General features: G+C 41.7%; 1 protein-coding gene across 5 annotated transcripts in view; it reads left to right on the forward strand.

Annotated features, from left to right (window-relative positions):
* WRN (WRN RecQ like helicase) overlaps positions 1 to 21,950 on the forward strand; it is a 45,809-nt gene that overhangs the window by 12,625 nt on the left and 11,234 nt on the right. For 4 of the 5 annotated variants that reach the window (XM_075090053.1, XM_075090057.1, XM_075090054.1 and 1 more), the window contains 20 exons: positions 676 to 787; positions 1,361 to 1,772; positions 2,382 to 2,462; positions 3,684 to 3,831; positions 5,052 to 5,127; positions 6,140 to 6,207; positions 6,558 to 6,666; positions 8,417 to 8,485; positions 9,025 to 9,107; positions 10,267 to 10,373; positions 11,092 to 11,279; positions 12,173 to 12,350; positions 12,939 to 13,120; positions 14,385 to 14,486; positions 14,847 to 14,939; positions 16,316 to 16,457; positions 19,229 to 19,399; positions 19,471 to 19,565; positions 21,084 to 21,159; positions 21,321 to 21,394. In XM_075090053.1, coding sequence (XP_074946154.1) covers positions 676 to 787; positions 1,361 to 1,772; positions 2,382 to 2,462; positions 3,684 to 3,831; positions 5,052 to 5,127; positions 6,140 to 6,207; positions 6,558 to 6,666; positions 8,417 to 8,485; positions 9,025 to 9,107; positions 10,267 to 10,373; positions 11,092 to 11,279; positions 12,173 to 12,350; positions 12,939 to 13,120; positions 14,385 to 14,486; positions 14,847 to 14,939; positions 16,316 to 16,457; positions 19,229 to 19,399; positions 19,471 to 19,565; positions 21,084 to 21,159; positions 21,321 to 21,394 — 2,566 coding nt within the window. The remainder of the gene's footprint in view (positions 1 to 675; positions 788 to 1,360; positions 1,773 to 2,381; positions 2,463 to 3,683; positions 3,832 to 5,051; positions 5,128 to 6,139; positions 6,208 to 6,557; positions 6,667 to 8,416; positions 8,486 to 9,024; positions 9,108 to 10,266; positions 10,374 to 11,091; positions 11,280 to 12,172; positions 12,351 to 12,938; positions 13,121 to 14,384; positions 14,487 to 14,846; positions 14,940 to 16,315; positions 16,458 to 19,228; positions 19,400 to 19,470; positions 19,566 to 21,083; positions 21,160 to 21,320; positions 21,395 to 21,950) is intronic. The other variant, XM_075090055.1, reaches the window with a different exon arrangement.

A 21,950-nucleotide genomic window follows, 5' to 3' on the forward strand; every position in this document is an offset into this window, starting at 1 on the left:
CCAGTTTGTTTATGCAAACACTTCAGTGGGTTAATGTCAATTCTGCTGATGCAGGGACAGAAATCTAGCTTAAGAAGAAATGAGACCACAAAAAATGCTATGAAGTAATGCTTTTCTTGAAGTGTATAAACAGGACTCACATTTTTTTTAGAGCAGCTTAGTGTTATTTACTTGATCAGACAAGTGATTCTATTATCTTAGGTTTTGTTCAGTTCTGTGCTTGATAAGCCAAGTATTGCATGTAGCTTATGGTTGAAAGCAGCTGGGGGGAAATTTGTCTCCTTTTTGTGCTGGCTGAGTTTTTACTTGTGTATCCAAGACAGAAGTGACAGCGCTATCCCCTGAACTTGAGGTGCAATTTGCAGCTTTGATTTAGTCAGCATATCTGTTAGAGGCTCTTTCTGGAAGCTGGAGGGTATACTGGGGGAGGATCACTTTTCAACGGTTGTGTTCTGTATCCTTTTTCCTTGAGCACATGTAACGGGCCGCTGGAAGAGATGCGATGCTGCAGTACGTGGAAGCATGGTCTGATTCAGTGTGGCTGATTTTTAAGCACTGGAAAAGGCTATCTTGTCAGCTGTACGTCATGTAGAAACGCAGTTACTTTAATGGAACTTATTTGTGTATAGATGTCAGACCTCAATTACTGTGATATAACTTCGGTGCTTCTTATAGATGATGCGTTGTCAGCGGGGGTGAAGGAGCGCTTGACTTCAGTAGCTGAAGAGATAAAGGACCTGGCTTCTCACATCGCTGACTCCTCTGGACAACGTGAAAATTTGCAGAGGTTAGATTTTTTTTACCAGCCTGTTTCTACTTCACCTGTATGATCAGTGTTTCGTTCTTGATTCCTGAGGTCCCATGCAACAAAATATACGTGTTAATAGCTGTGTTATCCGTGCCTCCTTTTCCAAGAAAAGAAAGTACGGTACACTTGATAGGAAAATATTGTCGTTATACATAGGAACGGAAGCTTTCACTGGTCTAATTTCAATGGGCTTGACACTGAACTTTGAATCTGTTTCTTCTTGCTGAAGTGCACAGTAAGACCTTTCTTCATAAATACTCGGGACACACACATCACTGACTGCTATAAGTATGGAGACTTGATACAAGCATGGCGGCAATACTGCAAGCAGTGTCTCTGGAGAGTTTTTGTGTTCTTCAGTTTAAAGAAATGAAGTTTTCTTAACAGAAGTGGAATGCCAGTTGCATGAGTGATGAGCCTTTAAATGTGAAGTCTTGGACAAACTCTATCTGGAGGAACAGACTACTTCAGAATCCTCGTTTCTGCTTGTGCCTAAGACGTATGTAGTAACTGCCTCTAATCTTGGTTTAACTTTCTTACTTTACCTTCTAGGGCTGCGGAAATACTAGCTGACATATCAGAGAAAGTAAATGCCTTAAGAAGCACACTATTTTGTTCAGGTTCCCCTTCCGTACTGGAGAGGAGCTGTGGTGCAACGCCAGTGAATCTTGAAGCAAAGTCAGCAAAAGTTGAAGCGCAAAATGTTGAAATGCAAGAACTTGCTAGACAACTTGAAGGTGACTTCAACATCTGCTCTGATGCTACACTAGCTCTCATCTGGGAGGGACATGGCAATGAAGAGGCAGAGAGAGGTAACGCTGCTGTGGAGGATGGGGCTGCAGCAGCCAGCTCTCAGGACAAAGCAGACAAAGACGACTTCATGTCACTAGACATTACGGAGCAAGAACTTCAGATCTTAGAATGTCAGGCTGCAAAAGAACTGGTCAACGAAGCTGTGCCTGAGGTAATGAAAAAAACTTAATTATGGACACTTGGTAGAGGTTCTACAGTGCTATTCCTGAGAGAGCATTAAGGTGGGCTGGAATAAGGGCTCAGTCTGGAAAACACTTGTGAGGGTAGTCAGGCACTGAGCTGCTCATCAGTAATGTGGTTGGAAGGATGAGTACTGAATCTAGAAGCTCTAGATAGTCTGGTTAGTTTTGCTTTTCAGTTGCTAATATGTTATCAAAGGATTTCTTGCAGTATGGAGGCAGATTCTGCACTCGAGCATCACCGACTTGGTCACAAATAAAAACCGGATCTTCTAAGGGGTCTGTAAATAGCAGTCCGTCCAGTGACTGCTGAATGGGATTTGATGCTTCTTAAATCGGATAATAATTGCCTGATATTCCAAGTGTTCCACACATTTGGTGATCCTACTGCTGTATCTCACTACAGGGCCTGTTATGTTCCAATATTTCTCTCAGATACTTTGAGCTGAACGTTGAGCTTAGTGGGATTTGGTAAAAAGTAAAAGCATGCACAGAAATGGTTTATAGCGTGTACAGAAGGTTGGAGGTTGTGGGTGTAAAAAGCAATAACTGCTGACAATTTTTCTGTCTTTTTTTCTTAGGAGGCAGGCTCCACAGACAACGAACAAAATATTTCCTGTATCATTGAAAGTGATGAAGAACTGGAAATGGAGATGCTTAAAGTGAGTGCCTCAGGGTTTTGTTTTTCAACTTAATTTGTAATGATGATGCTCTTGGGTCACAGTGGCGTGTTGTGTATTTGAGGGGAGGAAGTATGAAGCAAAACAGTGTTGCTTACAGAAGGTGTATGAATGTGTGGATACCTGAAGAATTCAATTTACTAGCGTTAGACCTCAATGTTGCTCGCATCCTACTGTATCTATCTTAAACCAGCTTGGACTTGATCCAGCTGTTTACTGTGTTTGCACAGGTAATGACTTAAACTCATCTGCTCCGAGTATCATAAATTCAAACCCTTGTCCAAGGGGTTGAGCTGACAGGGAGGTTTGTGTGATGCAAGTGCCTCTAACCTGGGCTGTAGGTCAAATGATTCTGTAGCTGTGTTTTGCAGGCCTCTTTGAAAGTGTTTTTACTGGTATAACTTTTACTTCCTGAAAAGCTTTTAATGTTGAGTCTTATTTTGCTTTACTCTGGCTCTTTTCCTGAATCCCTGTAGAGTGCTATGTGTATTTTGAGTCAAGTGACTGAACATGCTGTTCAGAACAGTCACAGGTGTTCATGTGCTCATACACATGTGAAGGTTAAGTGTGTTGCTTACAGCTAAGTAGGAAGAGAGACACAAAGGTCTGGGGGAAGAAGTTGATTTTTCTTCTAGGGAAGGACCAGGTCTCTTCTGGAAGGCTCTCAGTGCTGCATGTCAATCTTTCATAAATGCTACTGTGGTTAAAAAAGCTAACTTGAGTAGAAGGGATTTAGTTAGTGTTCCTCAGAGTACCGTGTTTTGGAAACAAGGAGTGTAATGTGACATCCCATCCTTTCTGTTTCTGTTGTGCTTTGGAGGCTGGTCACAATCAGGTTTCACCGAGAAGTGGCTTAGCTGAAATTTGGGGGGGGGGGAGGAGGGTGAAAAACAAAACCCACCAAAACCAAACAAAAAAAACCCCAAACCACCCCAACTGTGTTTGATAAAATAAGTTTTCTGTGTCTTCAAAATTTCAAAGACCTTTATGCAAAGAAGAAACAAAAGCAGTTGTAATGGTTCTCTGGAAATGGCTTTTGGAATTTGAACGCTACTGATGAAGTAGTTGGACCACTGTGCTTTTCTTCATGGTGCATGCCAATAGGTCTAAATTATGACATAAGTAGATTAAAACCCAAGAGTCCCTATATCATATTACCTCAGACATGTGCTCCAAAAAAACCTTTTTCTCCTGATTTCTCAGTCTTTAGAAAATGTAGGTGATTCCAAAGAAGTTTTAACTGAAAGAGAGTCCAATGAAGCCAGAAAAACTCCTGACACAGAATTGAACATTTCAGCAGATGGTGATGAAGATGAAGGCATTGGGGAAGAGGAGGAGGAAGAATGTTTGGGTATGTTTTAAATTATAGTCGGCCGTTAAACAGAAGTCCACTGTCTGTAGAAGCAGATGTGGAAGCACAGTGCCATTTTGTGCTTGGCTTTTTAAAGCGGAAAGTTTAAGCTCAAATGGGTTTTGGAAGGAGTACTTGTCTGTGTGTCAGGATTAAATAAAAGTTAAAGGTGTCTTTGGCAAAGCAGAGTTGACTTCTGCCATGATCAGTAGATGGTACGTATGCTTGACGGGAGTAAAACTGATATGGGGATGTGGAGGTCATGCAGAATTGAGGGGACCTATTCAGTGTGCAGCAGAGGGGAGGATGGTACCTGCACTACGTGCTTTTGTTCTGTTGTCCCACTGCTGCTTCGTAGTAGGAACCTTGGGAAATTCTGCCTTGGGGATGATCTTGACCTAATGCTTTGGAACTGGCCCTGGGGAGACAAATCACATGGGGAGAAAAGGCTGAAATGTGAGGTAAAATATGCCTTGGCTTGTTTGGACTGTCAGTATGTGAAAGCCTCCTTCCCTGGTTGTGGAAGTCGGATTGTGGACACTCACTGGCAGTAACAGGATCAGCCAGGAGAAGAGCTGCTTGCTTTTTCCGAGCAGAACATGGGCTGCTAGATGGGCTTCGATGAGTTAATTGTTTCTTTGTTCAGTTCATGTCTCTAAACAATAGCAAGATAGGCTGTTACAGGGAATGTGCGCTTGTCCAACAGACAAAAGCTAGGTGGAAATGTTGTGCTTTCTACTGCTGAAGGTTAATGATAAATTTCAACAGAGGTCTTGACTATGTTTCTTCAGCATTCACAGCAAGATCAGGATCGCCTTGTATGTAACTTTTGGACTGTGACTTTGAGCAATTTGTGGTGTTGGGTACTGGTTAGTGTCACTTCAGTAGGGTCTTTAAGGCATGCCTAGTAAAGCACTCTAGTACCTCATCTGAACATGTTCCAAATAATGCAGCTATGCATTACAATACCTGTTGCTTTATTACTTTATTAATGAAGCCGTACATTCTTATCTGCATCTCTAAGCAGCCTCTTTGCTTTCTTAATCCTTATTCTAGCCTGGAAATACCTTTCCAGTTTGTTTCTCTGCACTGGAGTTGCCTAAGTCCTTGGTCCTGGGCATCACTAACCATGAGCAGACCGTTGTTTGTCAAGACAGTGTTTGGTCTCTTTAGAATTTCATTACAGATAAGGGTTTTTTGCCTCTTCTCTCCCACTAAAGATCCACTGTTGCCAGTACCTAGTGAAAGCCACATCACGTGCCTGAAGACTTATTTTGGACATTCTTCTTTCAAACCGTAAGTGTATCTTCGGTTAAAATGTATGCTCCAGGGTTCATTTTCTTTCCCTTCTTTCAACTCGAATAATTTTTTTATTACTACTTGTTTTAAAAACCACTGACAAACTAGGACCTGTGCAAAATCCCTAGGAAAAGAAAAGTAGACTTTGCCACAACAAGATACCGGAATAAATCTTAGGGGCTGTTAACTACAATACTCTACTTCCACAGTAGAAGATTAGTTTCTTGACTCTTCTGATGGCATACCTCCTGTGATGGAAGCTTTATTGTATTTTGTCTAGTTCAGACGCTTTAAGCAGTGAGCAACAAAACGCACAGATGTTATTCTCTGATAAACTTCCTTAATCTGGTTATCCTTTGTTATGTGACTCTAAGGAGCGGCCAGCTTCTGTCTCTCTAGTATGGCGTAATCTCGGTGCAGTATGTGCTTATGTACTCGAGCATTGCTGTTACAGTTGTTAGGTTCAATGGGAGCGGGATAAAGTCTTCCTGGATGACTGCTGGTGGTGGGATGTTTTCTGTGCAAGACATAGCCTAAGAGCAGCACTTGGCGGGGAAGCTGTTTTACTCAAAATGTTACCTAAACTTTTGGTAACGGGCATGGAAGGGATTTTTAGTTGACTGCAGTTACGTACACTTACAAGACTTCAAGAGGACAAAAATTGGCCAAATCAAGGTCCTGTTCAGAATCTCTTGTGTTGAAGATAATTGTAGTTTTCAGTGTGTGTGGATCGGTTATTAACGTATGGGAGACACTGTTTGTTTTGTGATCTGTGAATGATTGCATCAAATGTTGCTTGCCTTAGTCCTCTTAGATCCCTGCTGTAACACTGGTGGGACTACCTGCAGTAGGTGGAGCGTTTGAGTAGTTGCAGTGTGCGAAGACAGTGCTCTAAAGGCAGCCGGAAGGGTTTCTCTGACACGAAATTCAGCTGAATGTGCAGTTTCACGAAATTTACATGTTAAGCATGGTGGCAAAAATAACATACTCCCCTTTATCTAACTTAAAGGGTCCAGTGGAAAGTGATCACTTCTCTTCTAGAAGACAGAAGAGATAATCTTGTTGTCATGGCAACTGGTAAGTTACCTTTACATCCTAAGAAGCAGGGAAAAATCTTTTCTTTTTTGGGGAGAGCAGGACTCAAACGTGAAGGTTGTCCATGTGGCCCATACGAGCAGGGTGCCCTGCTCCTAAGTCTTAGCCAGCTATGCTGGCTACTTGTGTTTCTGTCCTAGCCTTTGTCACTGACCTTGGTATAGAGAGGGGTGTCACATGGATGCTGATAATAGTTATCTCACAGCTTTATTTGTCTACTAGCAGAACAAACATATCTTGGGGGGGGGGGGGGGCGCTTCTCTTACATAGCTGTGTTTATAGCTGCATAGAAAGCATGATGTTTCACTTCTGCCTTCTTTTTTTCCTTTAAGGCTATGGGAAAAGTTTGTGCTACCAGTTTCCTCCTGTTTACACTGGATATACAGCAATTGTCATCTGTCCTCTGATCTCCTTGATGGAGGACCAGGTGCTGCAGCTAACGTAAGTAATGTGGTAGTAACAAGCTGCTGCTGTACTGCCTGTGGAAACCCACGGATTCTGCTTGTGGCATTTCTTGGTGTTTAAGGTTGCAGCTTTGTACAGCAAGCTGTTTGTGTGTCAGCTGTAAAGCATATGCTTTGCAAGGAACACATGCAAACTGTGTAAATAGTTGGCGAATCCAATGATCTTTCACTATGTGAACTGTAAGCTGAATTTGAGAAGGATCTATGCTTGTGGGTGGTTCCTGAAGGTGGATCCTTCTCAAGTATTCCTGGATTCGCAGGCCCTTTTTGCACAGACTGAACTGATGGAGGTGCTTCGCAGGCTCTTGCAGCCTGTGAGAGTTCTGTCCAAATTTGTAGGGGCTGCTTTGAGCCTGAGAACTAACACCTGCACAACACACAGCTGGAAGCTGTAGGCCATTCAGACCAAAGTTATGGCACAGACTTCTAAGATGGCCTGTGTACTATGCCTCCCAACACATGGCCTCTTCAGTTCTTAAAAGGTATGATGGGCGAACTCGTCAGTGACACTGAACTTCTTACGAAAGCAGTTATAGGTGTTGTCAAGATAAACCTCTTTGATTTTTAGTACCTGTAACGTTTTTCTCTACATGTGCTTGCCTTCTGTTATAACAGCAATTCACTTCTGACATGCTTTCATTTAAGCGGAGGGAATCGTGCTGAGTTGTCTAGTTCATTCCTGCCTTGTCCAACTAGGAAAGAACAGGTCTTTTGTGAAAGAGGGGATATATGAAGATTTTTTGAAATAAGGAACATCAATTACGTGTGGTATTTTCTGCTGCACATCGTGACTGTGTGCAGATGAATGGCCGTACAGCCTGAGCTGCTTCCATAGCCCGCTCCTAGACTGAGTATTACTCAGCAGGGTGTCTCTATGCATTCAGCTTATCTTTGGCTTTTATACTGTTTTCCTCAGTGGAAAGGGTTTATTCACTACCTTCTCAGCGGGTCATTAATTTTGAAGGCTGAGAACACCGAATTTCTACAACCTAATGCAATTCAGTCATTTGTCAGTCTGGGTGCAGTTCTGCCAAGGACTGAAACAGGAATGAGGGGAGGAAGCTACTGGAACAAAGGGCTGTAATAAAAAGCAGTAAATCACCAAGTTAAGACAACAGGGGTTGCAGGGTCCTAAAATCAAACATGAAGTGGTTGAGCTTGGTAAGCGTACTACTGAATCTGTTGTTAAAAAGCAGCCACTTGATTGAAAATTAAGACGCAGCACCAGTAGCTCACAAAAGATGGAAAGGTGAGGAAAAAAAATTGCAAGCTAGTAAGGCTTACATCGAAATGTCATGTAAGATAATAGCTAAAGAAAATAGACCTACTGTATTGTGCTTTAACCTGACAGTGAGCAGCTGTGTGGTGCTTAGTTGCTGGCTGCAGTTAAGCCACAACGTGTCTTTTCTGCTGTTGGAGGTTCTACTGGTAAACCTAGCTCTTGTGCAGGGAGAATGGTCTTTGTTTCTCTGATTCCTTATGGAGCTAATCAAGCGTGTGGGTTGTGGGGGACAGCTCGAGGGTAAGCAGAAGAATAGGGTGACAGGAATGGGGACTGACCACTCCTGCTTCTTTGAAAAGGTTTTTACTCACTAAGATCCTTGGAAGAACGTAGCCTCTGACTTCGCAGCTTGAACTTCCTTTGCGAAGTGCTGGCATAAGCTGAAAGCAAAGGCAGAAAGCATTGGGAGTAGATCTGTTCATGACTGTGCTTTTTATTTCTGCAGAATGTCAGGGATTCCAGCTTGCTTGCTTGGTTCGGCTCAGTCAAAAAACATCAAAGCAGGCATCAAAGAGTAAGTCTTAGACAATCTTTCCGGGACTGCATGTTCTGATGTAGGTGTATTGGGAGGTAGGATGTTTCCCTGTTCTGTCATAGGTGAAACTCCTGATTGTGGCTCAGACCCGGAACCTGGCGGTCAGTGATATCGCTTGCATTCACCCAGCCTGAGCGTGTGGGAGGCTATAGACAGCCTCTTTCCCCCTCTGGCTGGGGAGATGGGGCTTGTTGAGTCAGCTTTACATTGTGGTTTATATATGATTTTACACAAGTCTTAAACCTATACTTGTCACCAAGTCATCACAGCAGTTCCTTCTTGTTCTAAAGGCTAGTAAATCTCTCTCCTGTTCTTCCTTCTCCTGTAACATGGTGTACTGCTTTGCTTTCCTACTGTTCTGGATTGCTTCCTACAGTCTTCACTTACTTCCTTGTGTTCTGTATCCAGAATTCTGTACTTACTCTCACTTATCTTCTAGACAATAACAGGTTTGTTTCGTTTGGTTGAGTTGCTTGGGGTTTTCCCTTCTGTGATGGTCTATTTTCTTGATGTTTCAGGGGTCAGTACAGAGTCATATATATGACTCCCGAGTTTTGTTCGGGGAACTTAGAGATACTTCAGGATCTTGATCAAACTGTTGGTAAGTTGGGGATAAGGTTGTAGATGAGTTGGCAGGCAGCTTAAATTCACAATTCTGTTTAAATTTTTTTAATGCTTGAACACTTTTCACCTGTTTGTTGCCACCAGTGAGCTCAGAGGCTAGTGTAGTGACTGCCACTAAATGATGTCAGAAGAGCTGTCATTGATGAGAAATCACGTGTTTAGTGTTTTTAGTGTGATCTTGGCATGGGAATAGTACACAAGCTGCTGGGAACAGAGGTGCTCAAACATAATATTCAAATATCAGAAAGTGAAATGAGTATCAGTGAATATTTCAGCTTTTTAAGTATTCTAATTATCTGATCTTTATCAGAATGTAACAATGAAATTGTGTTGACACTATAGTGCATCGTACAGTTTCTTTCTTCATCAGAGATGATGTAGGTGATAGGTACCTCGCAGCAGGGTAAATTCAAGGCGCATAAACTCCAATTATTATTTTTTTTAAGGAACTCAGTTTCTAGTGCTGTAGGCAGGGAGGACTATCTAGGGAGAAGACGAGCTATCTGAATTTCTAGAGTCCTGAAAAAATGTATGCTTAGCCTCTCTTGACAGTAGGGTGCTTTGAACACGTGGATTAGAACAGGATATCTGTACTGAAGTTGAGGGTTTTCTCTGATTCATAAAATGTAAGATTATTTTCCAGGGGTATCTTTAATCTGTTTCCCCTCATTTTTCTGGACTTTCACTCATCGCTTCAGTGCAGAACTGAGACACTCAGGTTGTGTCTTGCAATCCAGAAAATAAAACTGACATCATAATCAGCATTTTTGACTATTGTTAAGTCAGTCTGGAAGAGGGGGTGGGGGTAGGTGGTAAAAGGTCCTGTCACAGGTAGGTCTAGACTTCGACCCATTCTGAGGGATGATGGAGACTGGGAGCTTGGTGAAAGAAGCCGACATGGTGGTGGGGGAGTCTGTAAAAACCTACAGCCCTTTTGATGAAAAAAGCTGTTATAAAAATAGGCTTGGGGAGTTGGTACAGCAGAAGGCATCCTAGAAACAAAAACTGAAGCAGACTGCTGATGCCCGATGACAGGAAAGCTTGAATTCGAGCAGAATGGGGCTGTTTGTGTTTTGTCACTTCCTGTGTTGCTTTGTCCTGTTAATGTGTCCGTGCTGTGGTTTTGTGCCCACCAGGTATCACCCTCATAGCTGTTGATGAAGCTCATTGCATTTCCCAGTGGGGCCATGACTTCAGAACTTCCTTTAGAAGTCTAGGCTTATTAAAGAAGGCTCTGCCATCGGTGAGGTTTTGATTTGTTTGATTTCTGCTAAGAAAAGGAGACTACCCCATTTTATATGATAGCTAGAAATGAGTCTTGTGATGTTGCTCTTCGGGTGTATTTACCATGCTGTTTTGGAGTTCATGCAGTCCTTGTCAGTGCCTGAGCTTCATGGGTTTTTTCCAAATGCTTAGAGATAAAGCATACTCTGAACCTGGACTACCAGAAACACCTGAAAATGGGATTACTTTGTGGGATCCCCATGCTGTGGAAGATGATGTCCCGAAGCCTCTGGTTTAATATTGAAGAAACTTTTGTTTTAAAATGGCTGGCTGAGTGGCTTGTAAGACCAGGCAACTGTGATTACTAGACGTTCAAGTACTTATTGCTGAAGCTCAGAAATTTAGAGCTGAACTTTACATGCTCTTCTGGGAAGTTTTGTCCTAGTGAACCTCACCAGGAAATTACAGTAGCTGAAGATGGAACTAAAGAAAAGACTCATTCAGAATAAAATGCTATATGTCAACAGTGTTCTGTCCCTGTCTACTCTCCTGAACAGTGTAGATCAAAGCTCTAGGAAGTTAAATACTAACTACCTTTTTCAAAAAGCTGACCTGATTCAGTTAATAAACAGATCCAAGAGCTTGTTTATGCGCTATTTCAGTTTTCAGTCATGATTTTTTGGTTATAAAAATATCCATGAGAGGTCTCTGACTTTTTCTTCTACTTTTCATTGCAGGTTCCCATTGTTGCTTTAACTGCAACTGCAAGTCCATCAGTTAGAGAAGACATAGTGAGTTGTCTGAACCTGAGCAATCCCCAGGTCACATGTACTAGTTTTGACAGGCCTAACCTGTACTTAGAAGTTGGACGGCAAAGTGGAAATATCATTAGGGATTTGAAGCAGTTCCTTACTAGGAAAGGAAGGTAAGGATTTAAGCCTATTTTAGTTGATCCCTCAGATACACTTTTGTATCTTGGAGTTTTGGTAGTGCGTACTAAGAACTGGTAGCGGTCTTAAACTGGTTTTGTAAGGCAGAGCCTGGGCTTTCTTGACAGCTTGGCTGTGATATCCTGCTAGTCACTTGTCGTGTCCCGTCCCATGTTGTTGTGCCTGTCCCGCCTCCCAATTTAAAGAAAGCCGTGGTGACGGACTGTTGCTGTTTGCATATTCCAACTTTTAAGGATCTTCAGGATCATTTGATCCTCAGAGGACCTTCTGGCACTGTAGCAATTGAAATGATTACGATGGATTGGCTGGTGGGTAACTTTCCAAAAAGTACTGTACAGGATGTGAGTTGTTCATAAATCTGTGGTAAGATTGTTTTTTAACAAAGCTAACCTAAGCAGAAAAATTGCAGTCCTTGTATGTTAGCAGACCCAGTGCTGTACCTGTCCTGTCCCTGTTCTTGTCGCAAGCTACAATGTGTTGCTTCTGCAGCAATATAAATCAGTTTCTCGTAGCTCATTTCTATCTTGTTATGTAAATATAGGCCTTTCAAAAGTTACAACTGTAAAAGTGTTTCCTGTTGACTTCAAGGAAACTGGGACACCTTATCCTGCTGCTTCTACAGACACCAAAATATTCTGTTTTTTGCAAAATAAACTTAAGAGGACCAAATAACTTCCAAGTCCATTTTGCCAAAGCACAAACAATTTGTGTACATGTAGACCAGTGAAAATCTGCTTAAATTTCTAAATCCTCAGGAAGGTGAACTGCTGGAAAAACTACATTGCCTTTGCAACCAGGTTTGGTTGGACTTCCTGTAAAAAGGCGGCAGCTTCTCTTCTGTGTCTTTACATGTTGCTATTATTTATAGCAGTTCTGCATATGAGTTTGAAGGCCCCACTATCATCTACTGCCCTTCAAGAAAGGCCACCGAACAGGTTGTATCTGAATTGATGAAACTCAGCGTGGCCTGTAGTGCGTACCATGCTGGTATGGGAATCAGTCAAAGGAGAAAGACCCATCACCAGTTCATGAGGGATGAAATTCAGGTATGTGGGAACCTAAGTCCACTTGGTCCTATTGATAGTTGCAGAATTTCTGGTAGAGGAAAGAATTTGGGGATATCAGCATGTGCTTCCCACTTACTGTCTCCAATTCTGGACAAAGAAACTGCTGGTCTGTGCTGACAGTAAGAGGATTCGTGGCCTATATTTCAAATGTCTGTAGTAAGTCTCTTAAAAATGCATAGCATCTCAGGAATATGGTGGTAGCTGAACAATATCAAGTTCTATGGGGTGCTTTCTTCCTCCTGCAGCTAAGCAGGCAAAGAGTGATCCTGGGACGTCTTATGTTCCTCATCACAGTAGGTTTTCTGCCTTTTGGTTGAGAATAACTTCGTAAACTCTTCAGCACTTGACACAGCACATGATCACTCGAGTATATTATCCTACACTCATAGTCTGACCAAAATCAGACTTAACAGTACCGTGGAAGTCGAGTGTGGGTTTGAAACCACTGTAATTCAGGCTGAATTCTGAGTCCGTGGCAAAAAGTTGTCGCCAAGTGTGTGAGCATTACCGCAGGTGTGTTCTTGATGCTCACTTCAAAATGTTCAGCATGTGGCTTCTGTTTTGTAGTGTATTGTGGCTACAGTGGCATTCGGAATGGGCATCAACAAAGCAGATATCCGGATGGTTATTCATTACGGTGCCCCTAAGGAAATGGAATCCTATTATCAAGAAATTGGGAGAGCTGGTCGTGATGGGCTGCCTGCTTCTTGTCACATCTTGTGGACTGTGACAGACTTGAGTTTTAACAGGTAAATGACTGAAGACAACTGCTTTGGCATCGACAGTCAAAACATACCAAAAGGAAGAAAAGCAGAGTGGGTTTGGTTGGAAATGTGATTTATTTGTCAGAACAGTTCCAAGCCCTTTCCTGCGTACACGCAGTGCTAAGTATGCTGTAGTTACTCTAGAAGAAAATACAAGTGCACTAACGTTAATGACACTGTCCTTGTTCCAGTTCTGCTTCCTGAAGATGCTTTGCAACGCAAGCACTGATAAGACCCAGTCACTTCTCTTGTAAATCACCTGAGATGGTTTTAGACCCATCACCTCCCTTTAAGAGTGCTGATGCTGTAGAATTACTCTTTTCTCTCCACTATCTAGATGTCTAAGTAAAGTTTTTTTTTCTGGATGGGGGCGTTCTGGTTATAGAGGTCTCCTGTTCAATTTGTCCATAGCTGGTATAGCACCATAGAAATGTCTTAACTTGGTCATTTGAACTTGTGTCAGCAGGATGCCAGGGTCTGTGAAACCATATACTTCTCTGTTCTTGTTTGGTTTATTTTTTTCCCCAGGCAGTACCTTGCTTAGCTTAGCTCTGAGCTGGAATGCTGTAGCTGTGTTAATGTTGTTCCCAACGCCTGCAGTATTGGCATCTGGCACAGGGAAGGTGGTGCAGGTGGTAGCTCAGGTTTGGCTCATGCATCAGCTCAGAGCAGGGGCAGAGTGCTTCATACCCCACCCAAGGACTCTAATGCTACTTTCTCAGTTGGGTGCTTCCAGTGACTCCTGTAAAGGGTATTAAATTAGGCAACAAGTAGATCTATCTTCACGTGCTGCCCCCAAATATCTTGAAAGGGCGATGATATCTTAGCATATATTGTTACTTGGTAGTGGTACGGATAAGTATTTGCCAGAGTTTGTCGGGGAAAACCAGAGACTGAGGGAAACTTCCGTCTGATGCCCTGTGCCTTTGATTCCCTGCTCTGTGCCTTCTGACATGGATTTCTGAAGAGTACTTGCGGGGTTGGAAGAAACTCTCTCCTTCTGCCCTGCTTAGAAAAATTGTCGTGTAGAAGAACATGAATAAGGTGCTCCTCTGAGGGTGCCCTGTGCTATAAGATCAAGGTTGTGGCGAAACAGGCAGGCAGTTTGCATCTGGTTTTTAGGATTCTCTTCTTGCTGTTTCTAGTAAATCTGACTGAGACAGCTGTCTGGCAGATTTCATTTTTGGTGTGGCACAGGGAAGTAGTGGCCAGTACTTAAGGCTCTTCAATTTTTCCCTTTGACTGACAGACGTCTTCTAAATGAGATACGCAATGAACAGTTCCGGATTTACAAACTGAAGATGCTGGCAAAAATAGAGAAGTACCTTGTGACAAATAGCTGCAGGAGGAAGTGAGTACTGGTATCTCTTTAATGCTTTATGTCATGTCAGCTTTGATAAGAGCCATTACAGCTCGGTCACAAGTAGAGGTTGTGACCAGAAGGCACCTTATACTCGCAATGTGTTCTGCAAATGTGTTTTATATTAAAAAGCAGTATCAAGAAGTATGGCCTTCAGCATTATTATGCATGTACATCAAGTGTTCCCTTATTTACTTTAAAAAAAAAAAAAAATTATTTAGAGGAATCAAGGCCCAATAATTGGCTCCCCGGTGAATTAATTAATGGTGCTGATTTTCAACTGTTTTCTGCAATAAATTTAATGTGTAGATTCTTGGTCTTTCATTTAATTCCCAACGTTCCCTTGGGTAGAATCGTCCTGTCTCATTTTGAAGACAAACAGCTCCGAAAGGCTTCCTCTGGCATCATGGGCACAGAAGAATGCTGTGATAATTGCAGGTCCAGGTAAGCTTTCTTCCCTGAAGACTGATAGAAGAGGCTATGTTCTCACAGGCTGACTTCCAAGGCAAATCACTTAAAAGAATTGACTTTTTATGTATCTGATCTTGCAGATGTTCAACCTGAAGTTTGTCTTCAAACAGCTGTGTCTAACCTTCTCCTAAACAGTTGAGCGAGCCATGAGGCAGCTTGTAAGCTTTAAATTAGGCTGTGGGAAAGCCTGTGAACAAAGCATGGTCACAGTTCCTGAAAGGTTTTAGTGCAACACTCTTAAAGCGTGAAATAGGCTTTTGTTCATTAGTTTAAGTCCTGTTAGGTAATTAATCCCAAAAGAAGACACGAGTGTGATACCATTTGTCTAAGGGTTAAATGGCCAAGTGTTAAGGGAGCTGTTCTCCTGTTACAGCGTGTGCTGGCACATGTTCCTTAGAGCACTGCTAACGATCTCATAGATGTGTTGAAGGGAAGCCAAGGGGGTCAGTAGTCACACAGGTATGAGCAGAAGCACCTTCCTCGGTTTCTCCTGTGTGCAGGTACATGCTTTCCCCGAAGTTAAATAAAGGATTCCGTGCTCTTGGTGTTAGCCTGATGCTTCATGATCAGAGACAAGGTGTTACGTTGTGTTGCTTCCTAGAAAAATGTTATTGGTTCAGCTGCATTTCCTGTATGCTCAAGGATTAAGAAATTTTTGCCTGGCTTCTACTAAAGCTAACTAGGAAGAGAATTTGAGAGATTCTAACTTCAATCTTTGCAGTCACGTTGCTGTGTCATTGAAGAGCCATGTAGTGAATTTGTGTTGCAGAACTAAAATTGCTTGAAATAGATCATTGTCCTTTTTCTTATCTTTAGAAGGGATTTTTTTATCTCATCCTTAGAAGTGATTTTTGCCAGTTATTTTTCGATGGATTCTTCCAGTCAGTAATAAATGCATTAACAAAACCTACAAAGATTTCAATGGGGTTGCTCTTTCCTTCTTTGTCTTCTATCTTCATTAAAAAAAAAAACCAAAAACCAAACCAACCCCACCACAAACTCTTTGCTCTTAGGTACAATTAAAGATGTGTCTTGTATGCCTAAAACAGTCCACATACTCAAATAGTAAATTCAGAAGATGGCTGAGACAAGGTTGTTCTGTCACAGCAAGTGCCATGAAGAACTGCTTATTGTTAGGTTGGGCAGCTGTTATAACCCCAAGTGACTTTGACTTTTGCTTGGTCTTGTGTTTTGAGTCCTAGTTCTTTACGCTTAAACAAGTTTATTTGTTTATATTCATGTAAACTGAAGTGTGTATTTATTCAGGTATTCCTTGATTAGACAATATTTGAAAGAACGGGAGGGGATTTTATTTGTGCATTAAACTTGGTGTTCTTTTCATGTTCCAGAGCCTCTAGTTCTGCAGTCTCCAGTGACTCAGAAGGTGGTTTACAGGACTTTGGGAAGCAAGTCTATCAGCTGCTGTCTGCAGTGAATGCCCTGGAAGAGAAGTTCGGAACTACAGTTCCCATTCTATTTCTCCGAGGGTCTGTAAGTGATAGTAAAAATCCTTGTATGTGTACTGAGAGTTCAGGGGCTGTTACAGCGTTCCTCTTTATTGATATATCAAACAAAACGTTGATAAAGGTTAGTATAAACGTGTATACACTAAATATGTATTTCATACTGTTTTCTTGGAGAGCTGATTATCTGCAGAGAGAGGTAGTCGAGGCTTCCTGAAGCTGCTCAGCAGCACTTCCCACGCAGCGAACTAGATGGTTGTCTTCACAGGCAACAGCCATGAAAATAGTGGACCTAGAAGCATGTCGTATTTAATTTTGCCCCCGTACAGCAAAGGAACAGTTTCTGCCTCCAAGCTCTTGCTCGTTTTGTTCTGTTTTTCTTAACAGAGCAATGTTCAGCCCCCTATGGCCCGAGAGTTCAGTTTAGAAATAGTACTTGTTGTTTGCCTTCTGTGGAGCTCTCCTGTATTTTATGGGTTGTTATGAGTTGGTTATTTGCAACTGTCTAACACATGAACGCCAGCCCAAGTATTGGCAGAGGTTCCGAAGTTCCTCCTGTAGGGCTTCAGCTTTTGTTTCCTTTATGGTGAGTTTGATGGTTTTTTGTAGAGATGGGTAAGCGGTGTGTTTCAATTAAGAGGTATGGCTTCCGTTATTCTGAAAGGAATAGCTTTTTCAGAATGATGAGCAAACACGTCTTTGCTTGGTCTTCAGTTGGTTTATGTTCAAAGAATGAAAGCCATTGTTTGTGTTCTATCATTGTACTGCTGGCTGACTTGGAGTAGCAAGACAGGAAGTAGGATGCTAGAATGAATATAAATGACATCTGTGCCATGTTTTTTAAGCACTAGGTGAGAAACTCACCAGAAGCAAAATATAGGACTTAGAGCAGGAAAAACTTTTTATGTTTACAACCTGGGGGGAAAAATAATCACCTGTAGTACTTGCTGAACTGGGTGAACGATGCCTCTCCTTTTTCCTTGTAATAAGGCAGTTAAGTTGATGATTGTGTCTAGGGGATAAAATATTGTTACAGATTTTAATGTTGCTTTGATTGTTAATTTATTAGACGTCACTGGGAGAAGTGAAGATGGTGCAAAACCTGCACTGCAAATATGGAATAACCTTTTACTGCCTGCAGGAATACCTTTTTCTGGGCTAATGAAACTTTAAGTTGTTTCTTTACTTAGTATCAATGTAGACTCTAGAACAAATGTATGAAATAATTAATATCGCTATAAGTTTACACACTGTGTTTGAGGCTGACTGGTATGTTGCTTTAAAAGCTTGTGTATAGTTTATGGAGAATTTGTGGTCTTAGGTTAGTGACATCTTTTTGCCAGGTCCAGGTGGCCTTCAGCAGGCTTTGGGTAGACCACAAGGGAGACCTTGTTTCACTTAATGTTTGAAAGCTGAGTCAGACCATGAAAGTGAGGAGTGTCCTCTAAGAAAGCGTATTAGAGCTGCGTTGACAGAAATATTATATTAACCCTGCTAAACGAAGAATATGCAACTCTTTCAGTCCCCTTTTATCAGCAAAGGGGAATTTGTAGCTATTCCAGCAATTACTTTATCAGTAGCCTCAGTGACTGGTTGTGAGTGGCTTTTAGTAGTACCTTGAGCATTTAATAATTAGTAAGAAGCTGAAATAGCTATTTTGGCTTCTGTTGGTCAGTCCTATGCCAAGGTTAATTGATGATGCTTGGCCCAAACGTGGATGCAAAATATACTGGTTTTATTCCTTTTATAGTTAATCCCATTGTTCTCCAAGTCAAAACCGTGTTCTGAAAATGTGCAGTCATTGGAGTAATTAATGTAACTGGCATAACTAAAAGCTTAGGAATATAGTCATGCTTTGAAGTAACGTGGGTTAATATTTGAATGAGGGCTCTCTAGAAGAGAGGACATGGGACTTGGTGCTTTCTCTTTGCCTGCTGAATAGGTGACTTGCTTGTGTTCACTGTCAGGACTCTGCCCTGGTCCTGTCCAGCAGCAATCTGAGTCCCTCCAGCCTGTGGCTGGCTGCTCCAGCTTCTGTCCCTTGCTGCTAAAGATCTGAATCAGCTTTTTTAGTCTGAACCCCCTTTGGCAAGAGATGAGTAAATCAGCAACTTTTTAAAACAAAGCCAACAAACTGCTTTGCAGTGAAGGCCGGAGCAGTCATCTGTAGTGAGCTTGCTTCTGGCTTTGTACCTCTGTCCTAAGATTTAAACAGGGCTTATCAATTTTTACTTGTGTAGGCTCTTCTTATTTAAAAACAAAACAGGTAACTGACTCTGAACTCGTATAAGATTGACCTGAATTGGTTGAGTACAAACTGCACTAGATCACTTTTCCACTGCTGTGGGTGGCTGGGTTGCTCCTGTAACCCCTTCCGTATACGGAGGGAGATGTTTTGAGAGTTCTGTGATAGAAGTGTAGGTTTGTCTGGGGTCTGATTACAAAAGGAAGTCATGATCTTGCACAGCCTTGGCAGAAAGTGCAGGAGCAGATTAGCTTAGTGGAGGTGAAATGGCGCTTTGGGATACATGAACGAGGCAACAAGCATGGTTTGTGCTCTTTTTGAGGTGCTGTAGGTGTGGTTGTTGTAATGGGTGTTATATTGAATAAAAGCGTATGTATATAAAATTATATGTTGAATAAAATATTCTGGCTTGTGACTTTTCTGTAAAGTTCTTCTGTGGAGATATGTTCTTGAGGATGTGCTCTTGCATCTGGAGTTCTGGGTTTACTGGCTATTTTGGAAATGTCATTCCACAAGGACTGAAGCAGTCTGACCAATTCTTTCAATAATTTCAGAGTTCTCAGCGCTTGCCGGCCAGATACCGAAGACACCCGCTCTTTGGTAGTGGAAAAGACTGGCCAGAGAACTGGTGGAAAGCACTTTGCCAAGAGTTGCTAGTGGAAGGATTCCTCAAAAACAGCGTTGGGCAGAGCAGCTTTACAACCATATGCGTGCTCACCCAGAAGGTACTTTATGGTTTACCTATCGAAAGCTTCTCTGAGTAATCTATAGCTAAGCCATGATTTATTTCTTACAGGGTAGAAATTGGCTGTTAAAAGCTGGATCTGCCTCAAACCCAAGTCTTCTATTGCAGTCCAATGAGGTCCTTAATCTGCAGAGACCTTCTAGAAGGTAATTATATAGTGCGTGTGTTCTCCTGAGTGCTGCTTCATTTAACATCAGGTCTGTTTCTGAAGCCTGCTCCCAGAGATGGCTAGGTTGGGCAGGATACTTCTGCACTTGATTTTTCTAGCCAAAGTTTTCCCTTAGACACGATCATAAGACCATCAGTGGAAGTGCCTGGATAGATGCCTCAACTGACTGCTGGTATGAAAGGTGTCGCGTTCTCTAGGCTTCCTGAGAGAGCATGGCTCGCAGCTTACACCTGACAGCGCCTCACTGCTGAGGTCTTCAGCGGGGCTAATTGGATGGATGTGTAACGGGGAAGGTTAGCGGGAAATGTAGTACAGAAAGTACCAAAACTGGTCAGAAAGCATGTGTCCTCATCAATGGTTCTGGGTAGCCTGATAACGCATCCTCATGGGGAACGTAATCAACTAAGACAAGACAGGATAGAACAAAATCGTCAAGATTTATGTTCTTTCTAATCCTGATGAGTTAAACTGTAAGACCTTAAATAGAGCAGCTAACAACTTGTTTTCCCAATTATGTACTTGACCTACCTTTTCATAAAATTTAAGCTGAGAGCAAAACCTAAAAGCTTTTATTGTAACAAGAAATGATTCAAGTTTGTCTTCCTGTACTTCTTTTTATGAAGCTTTAACTGTTTAAAGTCCTGGTGAGTGTGTCTGCAGAAGCGGGTTGTTCTTTCAGCGGTGGTCAGGTATCTGCCATCAGATCGTATAGCTCCAAGAAAATAGCATGTGAGGCTTTGCTTGTCATCTCTTGCTTCTGGTTGTATTTGATGAATAGTGTTGTGTTGGTCTTCACAAATGCTAATTCTGACCACCCCTTCTGAAGTGGAAGGTAATGAACCAGAGGTTGCAGAGGCTTTGCTGTGACAAGAAATAATACTAGAACAAAGCTCTTCAGGGCTGGTCTTAGGAGCCTGTTCTGGTGTCTGGATTGCCTTAGTGTTGCTGAAAATTAAGTAAGTTGGGTAATGAGAAAGTACCAATTTTCTTCTACCTCCTCATATTCTGCTATTGTGGCTCTTGCAGCTACTGTCTACAGGTCATCTGGAAGAAAAATAAAACGCTGATTATTAATCAGTAAGCAACAGAGAAAGCTGCATGCTTAGTGCAGACCAGAAAGTTGGTACTCGTTTGTTTTCTCCTGTAACTGGATATTTAAAACTGAATCTTTTTCAAGTGTTGTCACAAAACCCCCATTTTTCTCACCAAAATCTTTGTTTCTTCCATAAGACAAGGTTCTTGTTCGTTGTTAAAGTTTTAGTGTTAACAGGCTTAGAGGTCCTCAGTGTTTTTCATGAAGAATGGGGATTCTAATGAGTAAAAAAAATGAATAAGAACTTCTGATTTGCCAGAGATATCCCTGTACCAAGTTCAAATCGGTTCCATTAGCAAAAAGTTAATTTTTTATTTAAAAGGCAGTGTCACTGCACAAATGACTTGGTCTGATTTGATTAAGATAACTAATTAACTAATAACACTGCTGATTGTATTACAGCAGCAGACTCTTACCTGTGCTTTCAACGCAGCGCTCCCCAGGCAAGAAAGGAACAACGCAGTCGCCAGTCAAGCAGGTCTGTATGAGTACAACTCCTCTTGCACTCGTGGTCCATCCTTGTTGGTGTTAAAAAATCTTGCAAGTATATCATGGTGTCAAAACTGAATATTTTGCTGCTAACAACAATTCAGTGGGAAGACTGGTAAATGAGCATTTGTCTTGTTCTATTTTTTATAGATGTCTCTGGATGATATATTTTCATATGAGAGGAAAGGTAAAACGCTTCCAAGAAGCAGTAGCATGCTTAACAGGTATAGTATTCTATGTTACAACATAATTCCCTATCGACCTAGTAAAAATTAAGTATACTGTCTGTAGGATGATCCTTAAAACCAGCTTTCTACGATGCGAAGTAACGATAGAAGTGTTTAATATATTAAAAAAAGGCAAGCATTTAAAACTTGCTGTACACAGCATCATGCTTCAATGTTGACCTATATGATGATTAACAGGCTTTGCTGAATTTGACAAATTTTATGTGCTTCTACCGTCACAGGCAAAGCAAGCTTCCCTAATGCAGGCTTTAGTGCAGACTTTCTCACTAGTATTACTTGCAATCCAAGCAACAAAAATAGCAAATGTTGATTAAAAATGGAACTATAGAATATTGGGTACTTGCACTGGGCCCATGTTTTTTAGCATCATCTACGTGATAGTTGCATTTGTCATATATTTTAACTTCTGATCTAAAGTAAGAAATGGAGAACAGGTTGTTTTGGTTTTTTTTCTAAACAGTTTGCAAATATAACTTGGGCAAAAGGGACAAAGCTGTGACTAGCTCTTAAAGCTGGCCGAACTGCATGTATG

This window comes from Phalacrocorax aristotelis, chromosome 4, assembly GCF_949628215.1.
Source record: "Phalacrocorax aristotelis chromosome 4, bGulAri2.1, whole genome shotgun sequence".
NCBI lineage: Eukaryota > Metazoa > Chordata > Aves > Suliformes > Phalacrocoracidae > Phalacrocorax > Phalacrocorax aristotelis.